The 18101-nt window shown below is 37.8% G+C and overlaps 1 protein-coding gene across 17 annotated transcripts in view; it reads left to right on the forward strand.

Moving 5' to 3' along the window:
- The window catches only part of cacna1c (calcium channel, voltage-dependent, L type, alpha 1C subunit), a 156989-nt gene that overhangs the window by 41422 nt on the left and 97466 nt on the right, over positions 1 to 18101 (forward strand). For all 17 annotated transcript variants that reach the window (XM_073814799.1, XM_065269468.2, XM_073814836.1 and 14 more), the window contains exons 2-3: positions 13242 to 13584; positions 15097 to 15202. In XM_073814799.1, the coding sequence (XP_073670900.1) occupies positions 13242 to 13584; positions 15097 to 15202 (449 nt within the window). The remainder of the gene's footprint in view (positions 1 to 13241; positions 13585 to 15096; positions 15203 to 18101) is intronic.

Raw genomic sequence — 18101 nt, forward strand, 5'->3', positions numbered from 1 at the left:
CCCTGCCCCCTTCTAACCTTCAGTCTGCTGTGAGTTTCTTGAATGAAACACCGTCTTTTTTATATCCAATCAATTTACAGTAAAAAATACAAGCCACACCCAATGTTTTCCTTGCGTGATATTCTGTTTGACTTACAAATGTGACACACTATGGAAGTAAAGTTGATTCGGGTCTTTAAACTTAAAGAGGGGGATTCACGGACAGGGATTAGACTAGTTTTTATTGACAAAACAATGGCACTGATATATATTAAGATGTCAGTGCAAGGTGTTTATAAACTAATCAAACGCATTTTAGTCTGTGACTTAGATAAACCCTGTCCGGGAAACTACCCAAATATGTGACCCATGGTGTCTGAATGAGTCAGAACGCACACTGTCTAATTTTGAGCTACAGCCAAAACATTTTTAAAATGTCAATTTTGGTCAAAGTTGAGGTTTTCATAAAATAAGTACATTAACTCTTTCGCCGCCATTGACAAGTTATCTTGTCAATTTAAAGAAAACGCGTCCCTGCCAATGACGAGTATTTCTGGCTTTCCGCTTTATCCACAACTTATCAAAACCCAGAATGTCGCCCTAGGGCAAGCAGCTGCATCTCCGTGTATGTTTTGAAGATCGCTCTGAATCTGCTCTTTTACAAAAGTCCTTCACATAAATGGAATTACCTTAGGTGATAAAAAGAGAACTAATGAAGGTAGGATGAAACGTTTTTTTTTTATTTGGAAGCAGAGGGTCTTTTCTTTCATTTGATATATTGTATGTTTATATATTTAAAGGTGACATAGAATGATTGAACGGAGTATTTATCCTTGTTCTGTGATGTGACATGCAGACAAAAATTTTTTGTTTGGGTCTGTAATGCCTTAGAAGCTTCCTAAAAACCTCTCTCAGATAGCTCTATTAGGGTGGGGGATTTTAAACAAGTGGTTTTGCACCTATTTGGCTCCCCCTACTGGCTTAACTTGCAATCTCATTACTGATTGGCTGACTTTGCTGCCACTTAAAAAATGTAGCCAATTATTTTAAAGTGGAGGGGCAGTGAGATGCCTGTGATGTCATAAGCATCAGTTTTTCAGATTGGGCCGTTTTCTGGCTGACATTTCTAAAAGAGGAATTTATATGAGACTGAGATGTTTAGCATGTCTAGCACTTTTTGTATGTTCGTGAATGCGGGTAGACAACCATTATTCAACAAAGACAAGGTAAAAATGGTTTTTCATTCTCTGTCCCCTTTAAAGAAGCACATTTCTGGAAAACATTAAACTTTTGTAAAAATCATGAAAAATGCTGACGGTGGCTGGTAACTTACACAAAAAAAAAACTCTTCCCCTCCATTGTCGAGTTATCTTGTCAATTATGAGAAAAACGCTTCCCTGCCAATGACGAGTATTTATGGCAATCCATATTTCCGCTATTATCCATTAGGTGGCGCTCTTACCCAATTTATAAAACACTGAAGCATACACTGATCCAAAAGCAGTAAAAACTCTTTTTTTTTTTAAATCGATCTAATTCTGACCTCTGATGTGTTTGGTCACTTCTAACTTTATCTCTGAGTGGTACCATTGAATGAATGGGGCTAAGCTAAATGCTATCGAAGTGTCGCAGCGCGCCCCAGCGCTTACGTGCACGCACTAAGATGATAGAGGGATGTATCAACTCTTCTTAGTTAAGGTAATAACATATTTTAATATTGAAAATGAGTAGACTATTCCTTTAAACTTTTGTGAAAATCATAAAAAATGGCAACTTTTTTAAAAAAAAGGCTGGCGGAGAAAGAGTTAAGAGCAATAAGTCACAAAGACAATCTTACAAACTTTAACTTGATTTTTCTCAAAATGAACTTTGGTGACTCTGTTGACTTCAAATGGGTGATTCTTTATCAGTTTCCAACAACATGCATCATTTTATGTTGTTTAATAGAGAATGTTAAAATAACAATTATTCATTTTTTAAAATGTGCTCATTGCAACTCAGTTTGCCAAGAGGGGTCACACATGACAACTGAGGCTGAGCTCTTTTGACTTAAGCCAGTTAGTGACCACCGAAAACTCTCTAGCAAACACATTAACAACAGTAAAAATATACTGTACATTTTTTGCAACTTCATAGCCACATGTTAGCATTGCGATTGTGGTAGATATTCTATAGTTTGTTTGTTTTGTTTCGCATGGGTAAGCACCAATCACACCACAACACAGGAAGTATTTTGTTCACGGTCGTACCTTAAAAACTTAATGCGATGACACATTCCTAGCGTAATGCGTAACATACCCTGGTTATAAACAAACAAAAATCCTGAGAAACAAAACCCTGATTTTATTTAACATTTGTAATTTAAGACCCAGAATGTGTAGGCTGCACGCATGTGAAAGCGTGTTTAAATCCCAAAGTACATCTGTTTGAGTCAGAGCTACAATCTCACGGCCATTTCTGGAATCTCTTACTCTCTGCCATCTACCCGTGTGTGTGTGTGTGTGTTTTGATGAACAATATTAAACAGACATGCTTTGAACTCCACATTGACTGATGTCTGTTTCTTAAAATAACTGGACTGTGACCTTATCTCATGATCCTGTAGTCTAAATGTTTGTGAGCAATCTATTGTAGGACATGAGAGTGGATGGAAAGAATAAAAAAACATAACACTGTGGAAGAAAGAGAAAGGGAAGGGGAGTTAAATGTTTGCTCATATAAACACAACACTGCAGACACACATTGCATAGCTAATACCTCATTTATCTTCACCTCAACACAGTAAAACCATTGTAGGAAATTGATCTAGTAAATGAATTGGTTACAGTTTTTAGCAAAGGCCCCAAGCAATGGGATCTCTTACCGTAACCAATGATCCAACCAGACACAACACAAGTAGTTTCTAGTAATTTGTAATTTGTTAGTCCATGCTAAAAGTAAAAATGTTGTGTAAGAGGACACATTCACAGTCAAGAACATTTTTCTATTATGTTATGTCAAGGTTTGAAAATAAAGTGTTAGGATTTGTAAAGGCAGTAGCATTTCAATGGGAACAAATTACTCTTAAAGGAATATTCCATTTTCTTAAAAGAAAAATCCAGATAATTTACTCACCACCATGTCATCCAAAATGTTGATGTCTTTCTTTGATCAGTCGAGAAGAAATTATGTTTTTTGAGGAAAACATTGCAGGATTTTTCTCATTTTAATGGACTTTAATGGACACCACCACTTAACACTTAACTCAACACTTAACAGTTTTTTCAACGGAGTTTCAAAGGACTCTAAACGATCCCAAACGAGGCATAAGGGTCTTATCTAGCAAAACGATTGTCATTTTTGACAATAAAAATAACAAATATACACTTTTAAAGTACAACTTCTCGTTTAAATCCGGTCGTGATGCGTCAACGTGACCCAACACAATACGTCATCACGTCAAGAGGTCACAGAGGACGAACGCGAAACTCCTCCCCAGTGTTTACAAATGTGGTGAAAGAGGACCGTTCCTACGTTGTTGTATGTCAACTGATACTAATTAATGTCTTTGTGTCAGTTTATTGTTTAAAATGGTCCGCAAATGTGCGTTTTATACAGTATATGTAACACGTGACCTCCCTACGTCACTACGCATTTACGTTAGGTCGCGCTGGACCAGATTTAGACGAGAAGTTGTGGTTTAAAAGTGTATATTTGTTATTTTTCTTGTCAAAAATGACATTTGTTTTGCTAGATAAGACCCTTATGCCTCGTTTGGGATCGTTTAGAGTCCTTTGAAACTCCGTTGAAAAAAACTGTTAAGTGTTGAATTAAGTGTTAATTGTTGGTGTCTATTAAAGTCCATTAAAATTAGAAAAATCCTGCACTGTTTTCCTCAAAAAACATAATTTCATCTCGACTGAACAAAGAAAGACATCAACATTTTGGATGACATTGTGGTGAGTAAATTATCTGGATTTTTCTTTTAAGAAAATGGAATATTCCTTTAAAAGTAAAAGATGAAATCAGAAACAGCATGAAATCACTATATTAATATTTCTTTTCAGTTCATGTTTTATAAGAAAACTAGGCATGTCTTCACAATCTTTCATCACCTCTGAAATGATGCCGACCTCACCAATCCTTCACTATTCTAGTTCTCACATTTTGGTCCATTTAATTTCCTGCTGTTCAATATCCCGTTTTTACTGGAAGGATGTCATAAAAAATAATGTAAAATGTATTAGCAAGGACATCTAGAAATACATATTAAATATTTTGGATGTTAAATAATCCCTTCTGTGCACAGCTGTCTCGTGGGTTTGTGTATGCATGGGTATGTCTCAGAGGCGTACATGTGCCTCTATATCTCTCAGGTGTGTCAATGTTTATGTTTCAGGCGTGTGTGTCTGTCTCAGGTGTGACTGAGAGCGTTTGTATGCCTCAGGTGTGCTTGTATGTGTTAATGGCGAATGACGGCTAATTATACGAGAACACATCCTGGGCCATGTGAACATAATGTTGCTGTTGGCTCTGTGCTTTAAGGTTTTGGTCATGTTTTGGTGTGTGTGTGCCGTGGCAAGAGGCTAGTGAAGCATGACTGAGCTGCTCGATCTGATAGGCTGGCTTTGATAGCAGTGATGTAATCGAACAGATGGTAATGGATGACACCTTCAGTGTGCCCCGCCCACTCACCCCACACACACAGTTATGGCAGAGTTTAGCAGTGAATGTGCATCTTAACACAAGCATTGCCCTTGTACTGGATCTCTTGCTTTTGCACACTTTGTTACCATCTTTCTCTTTAATTTGCGTGTGTGTGTGTGTGTGTCTTTATGTAACAGAAGAATATAGACATTACTTTAAACCCCTCTGTGTATCTCATCATCATTGACCTGTCATTGGTTATTTTTCCCCAGTCGCCAGGTCTGTGATTTATTTCTTTTAGCTTGTTGGCTATAGAGCATTGTTGTCCTAAAACTCAATTTCCCACAAGTCCCTGCTGGGTCATAAAGAGGGAGTATTTTGTGCTTTATAGCTCAATGCTGCATGTATGACATCATCCAGTGATGACTTGGTGCCATGTTAACCCCACACTTATAAAGTAATGATGACACTTTAATACCACAAAGCTCAGCCTCATTGTAAAAAGCTTTATTTCATATTAAAATGTTCTGGTATTTATTATAATTCATATTTTTATATACCGTACTGTATTATTGGTCTCAAAGGGTTTCAGTTGTAACACACTGTTAAAAAAGATCTGTTGGTTCACCTTAAAAGAGTAAGTTACCTAGTTGCCTTAAAATTTTGTGTTAATTCAACTTTACCATATTAGTTAATTCAAAACGGTTGTCAAATAATATTTTTAAGTAGAATGAACTCAAAATGTTTTTGAAAATATGCTAATTTTCCAGCTCCTCTAGAGCTAAACATTTTTACCGTTTTGGAATCCATTCAGCCGATCTTCAGGTCTGGCTGTACCACTTTTAGCATAGCTTAGCATAATCCATTGAATCTGATTAGACCATTAGCATCGCCCTCAAAAATAACCAAGAGGTTCAATATTGTTCCTATAGACCCCTTCAAGGTTTGTAAACATTGAATGACTATCGGGTGCGCGCGCAGCATGGGGTCAAACTGTTCATATCATCCAGGCTTTATAATTGTTATCTAACAGTGCTGAAAAATGACGACTTACCTCAAATGCAGTGAGCACTACAAACACAAGCCTCTTTGATATTTAAATTGTCCCAGTCTGCACGTTAATTGCTTGCAGCCGCAGATGTTGTATTTTTTTGTTTTTGAGATTCTGCATGAATCGCGAAAACTTAACGGAAGACCTGGTGCGATTTTCAAAGCCCACGATGTAAGTAGGCATTTTTGACGATACCGAATAATACGCAACTCAATCTGCTGTAATGACTTTTCTGACCCCGACATGCGCAGTGGGAACCGCCTGTGACGTGAACCGTGAAGGGGTCTATTTAAAACTTGACTCTTTTTTTAGTTACATCGTGTACAAAGACGGCGGAAAATAAAAATGTGCGATTTTTCTAGGCCGATATGACTAGGAACTATACTCTCATTCCGGCGTAATAATCAAGGACTTTGCTGTCGTACCATGGCTGCAGCAGGCGCAATTATATTACGCAGCATCTGAAAGTAGTCCCCTTGCTAACTTTCAAAAGCAGGGGACTATTTTCAGGCACTGCGTAATATCATTGCACAGTGCCCAAAATTTTTAAATATTGAAACTCTCTGGTTATTTTTGAGCGCAATGCTAATGGTCTAATCTGATTCAATAGATTATGCTAAGCTATGCTAAAAGTGGTACCACCAGACCCGAAGAAGCTGGAAAATTACATTTTTTTTAACTGTGTTGTGTAATAATCATCCTCACCTGTCATCTATTATGTTCATCATCATTGCCTATTTATACCCTGTTGTTTCCATTTGTCTTTGTCCGTTATTGTCTATGTCTAGTGTTACCTGTGTTTGCGAGTATATTGTAATCATTGTCTTAAGTGTTAATAAATCTGTTATTTTTATATATCATCATCCTCCTCTCCAGCATTACGTAACAGTAATTTGCTTTTTAAAGTTGAACCAACTTTTTATACAGTGTAGAGTTGGTAGAATTGGCAGGTCATTGCTTTTGTAGTGCAAAGGTCATGGGTTTGATTCCCAGGGAACACGCATAGAAAAAAAATCTATAGATTGAATGCACTGCACTGTAAGTAACTTTGGATCAAAGTGTCAAATGCGTAAATTTAAATACCTGGACAGTTGCCTGGCTTACACTTGACCTCCTTGAAGTACTGGGCCCGTGTAATGCCATATTAGCACTTTTTGGAGCCAAAAACACCTTGTGACTTCACCTTTGAGATGCAGAAAAATTATGACCTGACAGTGCTGATGGTACTGCAGAAACACACCACTAAGCTTTGACAATAAAGGCAGGAGATGGTGGAAAAATTATACTTTGAATATAACTTTTTAAATAAATAGTCAGTTAAAATATTTGTGATTATGTAAGTTAGCATTTGCATTGTAACTAAGCAGTTGCAAAGCTGTTGTGATTTTTTTTTAAAGGTTTTGCCATCTCTTTAATGGCTATCATATAAAAATGCCCTCTACTGGAAGAAGCGATTACGACACCAGCCAGCCTACAGTAGTTTAACTGGACCGGACTGTCAAAAAATGGGCCCAAGTTGTACAGATACAGTATGTATCCATTTGGTACCAATATGTATGTCCCTTTGAGATGTTAATATGTACCTCTGAGGTACTAATATGAACTCTTAAGGTGCAAAGGTACACTTTTTGAAAGGAAACCAACGAAATCCTGACCTCTTGACTGATCATTACAGTAGATATGACCGTACCAACTTTTTCCCTACCTTTAAAAAATATGCACAAGTGTTTATAGCCTCTTAAAGGGAAGCTTCATTCAGATCCCACATGACTCACAGATATCTTTTCTCTTTCTGTTACCTCCTCATCTGTTTTCTTCTGTAAATATAACCTGTTCTAGCCTTGTGTCTCTGAAGATGATTTTTAGACAGGTTGTTATTGTGTATAGATGGTTTTATCTGACGCACATGCAGTGACGCGATTACGCATATGAACGAAGCGTAATTAAATAGTTGCTAAACTGAACTTTTGAACAAATGCCTCATCAAAAATAACAAATGTTTTGGTTTCCTAAAGACAAGGGAAGACAGCGATTGTGGATTTCCGCTATTTGATGGAAGGTTTGGCAGCTGATCTGTTGTTAAGATTGTATACATTACCATACATAGTACACATTTTACACAGTAATGTTAGCTATGTTTAGTTTTTGATACGCTTTAGCTATGAAATATGAACTAAGGCATGGGTTTTCAAACTTTTTATGTGTGTGGACCACTATTTGTAATCAAGAATTTTCACGGACCACCTCATAATACTCATAATAAAATGTCTACACAAAGTCCTGAATTAATCTGCACCTCTAAATAGGCTTACTAGCACTAAAACTATAGCCTGGCTCCGCCCTCCTACGTGCTTCCGCTTATTTTTCATTTCGCTTCAGCAGTACGTCTGGGATGGCTCTATAGAGTTTCGTTTTCTCCTGCAAAAATCTGCAGGACCAATCAGCGAACAGATGGGGGTGGCTAAGAACGATGACGTTGAGGTCGTGCGTCAGTTTGAGTTGTAGTTCAGTAATGGCAGCGGAGAAAGACGTGAGAAAAGCTATTCGGTCCGTTGTTGCAAAACTGCCGAATATACAGAAGTTAAAGCCGGAGCAAGAACCAGGTTTGCTAACTTTTGTTTGTCCGATTATTCTGACTTGTTGTTTTCAGACGGTTTCGGTGCATGATATACGTCACGACCACACGTTAGCGATTGGCTTTGGCAGATCCTGAGTGACTCTGGGCAGATCCAATAGTTTTAAACTTCAACAATGGACCCTCCTTAACGGAAGTAACGCTTTCCAATGGAGCCTGGCCAGACTCTCTGTACAAATGAAATGAATGTACGAGAGTCTGGTTATACCAGGCTACTAAAACTATAACTGGTCATCACATCAGTACAACAGATTCTTAAAACATATTCTTAAAAAAATATATTTTTCTTAAAAAAATATGTTATTTTATATTTTATTTTGCCTTTACACGGACCACCTGCAGTACCCTCACGGACCACTAGTGGTCCGCGGACCACAGTTTGGGAATGGCCGAACTAAGGTATTCAACTTGTTGAGAGTTTACAGGAAGTTAAGTTTGTTCCACGAAAGCCATTTGTTTATGTTGTTACTGCTGAAACCGTATAGCTGAGCAAACTTTCTGGTGTACAGATGCACAGATATATCAATAATTGTTTGATTTTTTTCACACCATCTGCAAATTTAAAAATAGCCGATAGTCATGGCCAATACATTCTGTTAATCAAAGAGAACAAGAAAATGCCATTATTTATTTGAGCTCTGTGTATAAAAAAGTGAAGAAACATCACTATTTTAATGTTCAATATTAATGGTCATTATATGAATTAATAACATTCCGAAAATTAAATCTTTATAATTAAATTAATGCAAGATGTATCGGGAGATATCAGTCTGAATCAGTTGCATTCATAGTGTGTATTTTCCTCTCACATACTAACAACAACAAAAAAAATTCGATATATTTTCAATGGGCTTCTTGCATTGTGGACAAGATCAGAAATGTTTTACAGTGTGGAAAAAAATGCACCAATGAAAGTGCTGTTACTGTACAGCACAGACAGAGATAAAACAGTAGATGAGAGAGTGTGTGACTGTAGTGATAAAATACATGCATAGATTAACACTGAGGTACGTATGTGTTTGCTCGCTTGCTGGAGTGAAAAAATTATGCATGCAGTATGTCAAAAAATCATTTTGCAGTGAACAATCAGATTAAAACAAACAACAAACCAGTAGAAATTGCCAAATGACGTGACATGACATACCAGGGTTTCCTGCAGAAAATTTGTTAGTTAAGGTGGTAGGGTTGTGCAGGTGGGCGGGCCGGAGGCGTAGCAATCAAAGGGGCGGGGCGTACGCATCATGATGAAAATATTTTTATTTAAAACACTCAAATAAAACTCAATTTTGAAGAAACTATGACAGAAAATGAACACATACTAGATTATTAATGAATTAAATGTTTTATCAACAGGCTAGTTATCCTCCAGACATTGATGGACCATGTATTTCTTTCATTTCGGCCATGTGGCGCGTGCCCGCTCGCTGTGTGAAGCGCGTCCACGCTATTCTCCGAGATGCACTTGACGGCCTTTTGTGCAGCGAATTTTTTTTTTGGTCGACCTTGTGAAGGTGGTAGGGTATCTCGGCTTAGGTGGGCCGCCCGAACTGAAAAGTGCTGCGGGAAACCCTGCACACTATCAAGTAGGGCTGGGTATCGATTAAGATGTTCTATAGTATTGTGATATATGGACATTACAGCACAATTATAAGTTTAGTTTGAATTACTTTTTTACAGTATACCACAGATTTAGGATCTGCTATTTCTAGTTATAAAGTTATATCCAAGTCTCTGTTACTTATAAAATTAATTGTGTTAGAGATAGCAATGACGACTTGTGCCGTTTCTGAGTTGCTGGAGTAACAAGAAGACAAGACGTGTGAAAGTGACAGAAAGAAGGAAAGAGACTGAGCTTGTGGCTGTCTTGACATATCTTCTGAGGAAATCGATAACTTTGTCATAGTAGCATTTCAGCTACATTTGATCGGTGGTTTTCTGATCATATATCGGCAGTCTTGGGATGCTTTATTCATCCTGCATAGATTTTCTGCTAGACATTTTTGCCTACAGTATATCACCTACCCCTTTTTTACAGTGATGTCTTTCTTATTTTCGTTTTATACTCATCATTTTATTACATATAATAATCGTCTAGTCAAAAGTTTGAAGAGAAACCTAATTCTGATTCCAGATCTGTGAAAGGAGGCAACCTCTGGTGTCTCTTGTGTGCTTTCTTTTCTTTCAGATCTGCATAATATAAATCTAAGTTTATTCATCAGGAGTTTGTTTTCCCATCTAAACAGCTTTTGTACTCTTCAGAACATTTTCATTAGTAAGGTACATTTCTGAATGTTGGATTGAGCGTGAATGTGTTGTTTTTGTTTCTGTTTTTATTCATGTCCATGTGTGTCTGGCGATAAGGACCCTGAATTATCTGCCTATTAGAAAATACAAAGGGAGAGAGAGAGCATCTCTCAAGAAAGTGAATCCATTGTGGGTACTTAGGATGAGCAACAGAGATTTTTTTTTCTTTTTTGAAAGTCTCTTATCCAGAACATGGTGTTTGTACGGTAGTTAGAGAGGACATTTTAGGATAGTCAGCGTTATATGGAGAAGAGCTCATTTTGACATGATAACAGGCACAACAACTCATCTCTTTACAATCTCAAACATACTTCACTAAATCCTAACATTGAAGTAAAACAAGACCTACCACTTTTTTACTTACTGTATATAGAGAGTACACATCTTAAAGATAAAATTGTACTGTCTTCCATTGGTTGGACAAACAGATAGACCTGCCACAAACTTGCTTCATTGGTTGTGATTGGGAGAATAGATATTGCATTGAAAAACTACAGATTCAGGATTTCAACTTTTGGAGAGAGCATTCACTGATACTTTAAACTAATCCAGGCTTTGGCTCATTTAGTAGCTAAACCATTTTAATATGAGAGAGAGATTGAGAAAGGGAGATAGGGAGATGTGGTATACTACTACTGTGATCTCACTCTGTCTCTTATTTCTCAGAGACTCATGGTACCGCACACACACTTTATTGCGATGGTTTATGATGGTGCTCTGTGGATTTTACACTCTTGGACTGCAGATGGAGTTGACACTATCCTGCAGGGCTGCCATGTGTGATGTTTACTGTGATGTCATAAGAGTACTGTATTTTTATTGGCTAGTTGAAACATTAGAATGTGGAAACAGTTTCATGCAGTTTATTTGTAATTGCTGGAGTAATGGGCCTATTTGGATATTTCAAACAAGGTTAATAACATGTTTATAATATTTTACAAAGCTAAATGTTTACTAAATACATTAAAAATATAATTTAATAACAGAAGTTAATAAAAAGCTTTTGGTTACTGGCAGATTTTTGGGGAATGCAAACAATTCATAACATTTTTGTCCATATATTATACAGTACTGTGCAAAAGTCTTAGGCCACCATCACCAGCTTTGTTGTTTTAGCAAAGTTTTAATGTCCATCCATATTTATTTTTCACTTTTTTTAAAGAAAATACAGGAAATATGTACGAAAATTAATAACAAAACAATTTTCAGTCAGTATTTAGTGTGACCTCTCTTGATACGAAACACATCTTGAGTTTTTTTGAAGAGACTGAATTAGAAATTAGGATTTAATTTTATTTAGGTTTATGAGATCCTGCAGCTGCCTGCTATTGACCAAGTGGAAGGGAAGTTTACCCTAAAAACTTGACACTTCAGCTTATACTTTTATACAGTTTTTAATACTACATACACATTTCCTGTATTTTCTGGTTGTATTCTAATAAATATAATTATATGATCACTATACAATTGCACCTTTTTGTCGTTTTATTTATTGGTTTCTAAATTTTTTTTGCTATTTTTTCCCCATTTTCGCTTGGGTTTACAGTAAGAAAATTTTTTTGTTATATAAAAATGACATCCTAACCCAAACCCCAACTCTAACCCCAACTCCAAGCGACCATGGTTTAAATATAGACAAAAACATGGAGAAACCTGTATATTAAATATCCTCCTTAAGCAAATCTCAAATCTTACCCTAAACCCAAGCGAAAATAGTTTTAAAAACAATAAATAAAACGACAAAAAAGATGTGCTGGAAGGACTGGGGTATCATTTGCACGCCAAAGTGGAATTTGGTGTATGTATTGTACGATTTTCACACTTCGTGCTATTTATACGCATCTACATGAAATATTTAAACTTACTTAAATGGATAGTTCACCTAAAAATATTTTTTTGTCTATTTACTTATCCTCATGTTCAGCGAAACAAAGGAAGATTTTTTTGAGCACTGTTTGTTTGTAACCATTCAGTTTTTGAGCACCATTGACCTTCATAGTATTCTTCGGGAGTCAATGGTGCTTTTGTTTTCTGCCTAATAACAAATATCTTCCTTTGGGTTTAACAGAACAAAAAAATGTAGGTTTGTAACAACTTGAGGGTGAGTAAATAATGACAGAATTTTAATTTTGGGGAACTATTCCTCTAATTCAAGATATATTTACTTAACAAGCAAACTATTGTAAGATAGAAGTGTTTTCTTCTCAAACATAAACGTCACTAAATGTTGTTTAACTTATGTATAAAGGAAGGAAAAACTAACTTAATAGCTGGTACTGAATATGAAAATTATTTTTGTCGGCATCTTTTCTTTCTAGTGCTTGTATATAAAACCTATAAAAACTGTAAAAGATATTTGTATTGTAGCAAGAACAGATGTTTTTTAAGTTGAATGTGTTATTTGTTAATTTGTTTACTGTTTTGCTAAATATTAACATCTGTTAAGTTAAATAAATTTTGAAGAAACACCTGTATATGTTACTGCAATAAACAAAAACAGTAAATCATACAGTAGTGTGAAAACCATTTTCTGTGTTTTGACAGTTTTCAAGTGACATTGAACACAATGGCACGTCATTTCGTAGGAAGTGTGTTTAGCGTCTCTATTGCATGTTCTCATTCACTGTCTCTATCTCTCCTCTACAGGCTCCAACTACTCCAGCCCGTCGTTGGCTCCGGTCGCCAGTCTGAATGAGGATGAGCGGGTGGGGGGTGGGGGTGGGGTTCTGGGTCTTGCACCTGAACACATTCCCACCCCTGGCGCCCCCCTCAGCTGGCAGGCGGCCATCGACGCGGCGCGGCAGGCCAAGCTCATGGGCACCAGCGGAGCCCCGATCTCCACCGTGAGCTCCACGCAGCGCAAACGCCAGCACTACGTCAAACCCAAGAAACAGGCCAGCACTGCCTCCACACGCCCACCCCGAGCCCTTCTCTGCCTCACTCTTAAAAATCCCATCCGCAGGGCGTGCATCAGTGTTGTGGAATGGAAGTATCCTTTACTAATCTTTGACCTGTGCTTATTTATGTGATTTATGGCTTGTTTGAGAGACCACACAAAAGGTTGGAAAGGCTATCCCAGTGATGTGCCTTGGGCCTCGAAGCTGACATCACTTTAAAGGGCATTTAATACTGTTACTATGATTCATACGTTTATACAATTCATTTGCATTATGTAATAAAAGGGTAACCGAGAACGCATGTTGCTTTGGATTAATGCATTTACCAAAGACATAAATATAGGTGTAGATGTGGATCTGTGTTACATTCAGTTCCAAAAAGGATCAAGATAAATCAAGTAGCCCCGCAAATGCCCCCTCTTTCAGAGTACTGTTAGGACAGTGTGTTCTTCTGTTATTTTTTCTCCTTACTCGGTCTCTCGTGGTTTTATGTAATAATTTTTACCCATGAGAGAGACTGTTACAGGCCCCTGACCAGTAAGTTAATGAGAATTGATTTAGGTAGGAAAATGCTTCATTCATCAGGAAATAGGAGCTCCGACTACCCATTCACAGCGTCAGCCAAGAACTGATCACATCATCAAAGACCTTCTCGTAAATTCACAAACCGTGACGAGGGAACGGCTGAACCGAAGAGACGGTAGCAGATTTTCCCTCATTCATTTCCGTTGGACGTTTTGGAAGTTTTCACTTCTGCTAGTTCTGTCCATGTGTCTTCCCCTTTTGCGCACACTTGACTGGATCCGGTTCTCCGGAGACTCCATCTTTCCTGTCTTTGGCCGGGTTGCCATGCCAACAGCTCCTCTCAACAGGCTGAACAGGTTCACCACTGCAGAAATATTCACCCCTCCCACACGCGCGCACAAACGCACATGCAAGTTGACCCCTCCTACAACATGCAGTCACACAACGCACACGCGAGCAGATTTCATATATAGAAGTGTTATTTATAACCTTACGGGACCCTTAAAGATAAAATTCAGTATGCAGTGGTCTGTTTTTTCTCCCACTGGGAGCCGAACTACTGGTCTACAAGCATGTTTATCTAAACGGGTTACAGGGCCTGTGGCTCTGTAATTCTGAACTAACCCCAGAGAGCCGTAACTCAAGGCCCAGACAGCAGATACAAGAGAAACATCCAGAAAAACAAGAACACATCTGTTTCTCCTCAGGACACGTGCCATGCGACTCAACACCCTTCTCGGCGAAATCCATTCCTGTAACAAATGATGACACACTTTGATTGCATTTCCAGCAGAACTGAAAGCTAAACAAACAATCTGGCGAGTGAAAAGAGAAAGGGGAGGGGGCAGAGGAGGGGGTAACGATTGTTGTCTTGATAGAGGCCAGATTTTTGACAGGTTCGGCCCTGCATTATTAACCGAAGAAAAAGAAAAGATTGGAAAGGAACAAAAAAGACAAGAGTGGATTTGAGCTCTTGTGGACTGATAAGAGTTCAAGTGTACAGTATGTCCAGGTCTGTACTGTCTTTTTGTCCTTGTGACCCAGTTCTGATGTCATTTCCCTTAACAGTGACTCTTCAGACCGTTTGAAATTATAATTTTGATGACTATTTTTGCAAACTGTGTGGCCTTAGCTGTCTACATCCCTTTCCCTGAAGACGACTCCAACGCAACCAACTCTAACCTGGTAAGAGGCGCTGTGTGCTCCAACACATTTTCAAAAATGAGCGTGATGATGCTGGTTATGATAATGATGAAGGGTGTGTGGGAGTTGTGATGATGATGATGATGATTGATGATGGTTATGATTTTGGGGATGACAGTGATTATGGTATTAAAGAAGATGGTGGTGCAGCTGTAGTAAAGTGGTCATGGTTATGGCTTTAATGATGATATTTGTTGTACTGTAGTATTGGTGATGGTAATGGTGTAGTGGAGGTAGTGGTGATGATGATAATAGGGCAATTATGGAGGTGATTGTAGTGATGATGTTTGTGGTGGTGATGATAATGGAGATTGTGGTGACAATAATGTGATGCTTACAGGTATGATTGTGTTGATGATTATTGTGGTGGTGGAGATGTTGATGGTCATAATAAGGTGGTAGTGATTATGGAGATGATTGTAGTGATGATGGTTGTGGTGGTGATGATGATGGAGATTGTGGTGACAATAATGTGATGCTTACAGGTATGATTGTGGTGATGATTATTGAAGTGGTGGAGATGTTGATGGTCATAATAAGGTGGTAGTGATTATAGAAATGATTTTAGTGATGATGGTTGTTGTTGTGGTGGTGATGATGATGTAGATTGTGGTGACAATAATGTGATGCTTATGATTGTGGTGATGATTATTGTGGTGGTGGAGATGTTTATGGTCATAATAAGGTGGTAGTGATTATAGAAATGATTTTAGTGATGATGGTTGTTGTTGTGGTGGTGATGATGATGTAGATTGTGGTGACAATAATGTGATGCTTACAGGTATGATTGTGGTGATGATTATTGTGGTGGTGGAGATGTTTATGGTCATAATAAGGTGTTAGTGATTATGGAAATGATTTTAGTGATGATGGTTGTTGTAGTGGTGGTGATGATGATGGAGATTGTGGTGACAATAATGTGATGCTTATGATTGTGGTGATGATTATTGTGGTGGAGATGTTGATGGTCATAATAAGGTGGTAGTGATTATGGAAATTATTTAGTGATGATGGTTGTGGTTGGAATTATGATGATGGAGATTGTGGTGACAATAAAGTGATGCTTATGATTGTGGTGATGATTATTGTGGTAGTGGAGATGTTAATGGTCATAAAAAGGTGGTAGTGATTTTGATGGTGCTGGTAACATGATGGGTGTGTTGATTGTGGTGATGATAATGGTGGTGGTGATGATGTTTTTGAGATCCTGCCGTTAATGATATCAAATGAATGCACTTGATGATTGTGCATGGGCATGGCCATGGTGATGGGATGGCTATGATGATTGTGGTATTGATGAGAGTGGGGGTGATGATAATGTTGATAATGATAAAGAGGTTGTGATTATGGTTATGATGATTTTGGTCGTGATGATGTGTAATACAGTGGTAGTGATGTTGATGGTGGGTGCTGTTGATTGAATGATGCAATGGCTCTCAATTGTTATAATATTTCTTATTACATTTTAAATCTGAAGTGCAGATTGCATCAAGAATAGAGCCTGAGAACAGTCTGCTTCAGTGCTCAATGTACAGTACATTCAGAATGAGTGAATGGAAACATGTTTGTCGATTATCTGAATGTTTGGCTGTGGAAACAAGTTTACCGACCTCTCAGAGATTCATGCCGTAGCCACAGTTACCACAATCCATCCAGCCATCAGCTTCTAGATCTAAAGCTGCATTATGTATTTTCCCCTGTGAAGTGCCAAAATCAACACAAAGGAAATCTGTATGCGTGAACGAAAGCATATATGAGTGCTTTTGCCCGTGGCCTAATGGCCTGTCATAATGACACGGGTACAGCTTCCTTCATTTGATACATGCTCCCCTTGGCTTATCAGTATGGGCTATGAATGGATTCGTTGAATGGATGGGGATAGGTTGTCATGGATATCGTATCCTTGGAGATGGTAAAATGCACAGCTACCGTGGTAACAGAGTAACTATGCAGCCAATCTGCAGAATAGAAGGTGATTTTTAGTCTGTGACAACCATGATCGCTTCACCAACTTACCACTATCAGTGTTCACTTACATGGTTCGGGTAAACGTGTGAGTGTGTTGACACTGGACCCGGTATGAAGTCAATAAGTGTCCATGCTTGAGCGAGCCCAGTCTTGAAAATGACTCTCAGAGTCAAGGTTACTGGTCAGGTTGCTTTCGAAGAAAACAAGGCATTTGACTTTGTCAAACAAGGCCGTCACACGGCTCCTGTCAGCCAAAGGCGACACTTGCAGAGCAGCGTCTGACAGAAACTCTTGGACATCAAATGTGAAAGGAGGTTGGTGTCAGAAAGCCTAGTTGGTTAAGAGGGAACTCCACACCAATGTATTAAAGTCCCACTGTGGTGAAAATCAAGTTTTTTTTATTAGTATATGTGGATCGCTTTTTGTCACACTTTATTCTTTCCACTATATCGCTCATAAGTCTTGGATAAAATACAACTTTTGTAAAGTAAATGCACAATGCATAGGTCCATATTTTTTTAACCAACAATTTAGGTCAAAATGTATATGGACTTAAAAGAAAAAATGTGTATTTCCAGTGTGGCCCTGTGACTATTTTGTGTTAACTTTAAATTGTTTTGCATTATCATAGGGATCAGTTATTTTAAGTCTTTCATTAAACTCAAAATCACAAAAAGCTATTTAATATTTGCAAAATTTCATTTCACATATATTTAATGTCACAATGCAGGACACATGTATCTCCCTCAGTTGTGTGTTCAGTAAATATATATCCCTAATAGGGCTGCATATTAAATAATTGCAACTAATTGTTTGCAGGATAAAGGTTTTTGTTTACATCATATATGTGTGTGTATGGTGTATAATAATTTTGTATATAAAAATACACACATGCGCATATATATTTAAGAAA

Source organism: Paramisgurnus dabryanus, chromosome 1 (genome assembly GCF_030506205.2).
Source record: "Paramisgurnus dabryanus chromosome 1, PD_genome_1.1, whole genome shotgun sequence".
Taxonomy (NCBI): Eukaryota; Metazoa; Chordata; class Actinopteri; order Cypriniformes; family Cobitidae; genus Paramisgurnus; species Paramisgurnus dabryanus.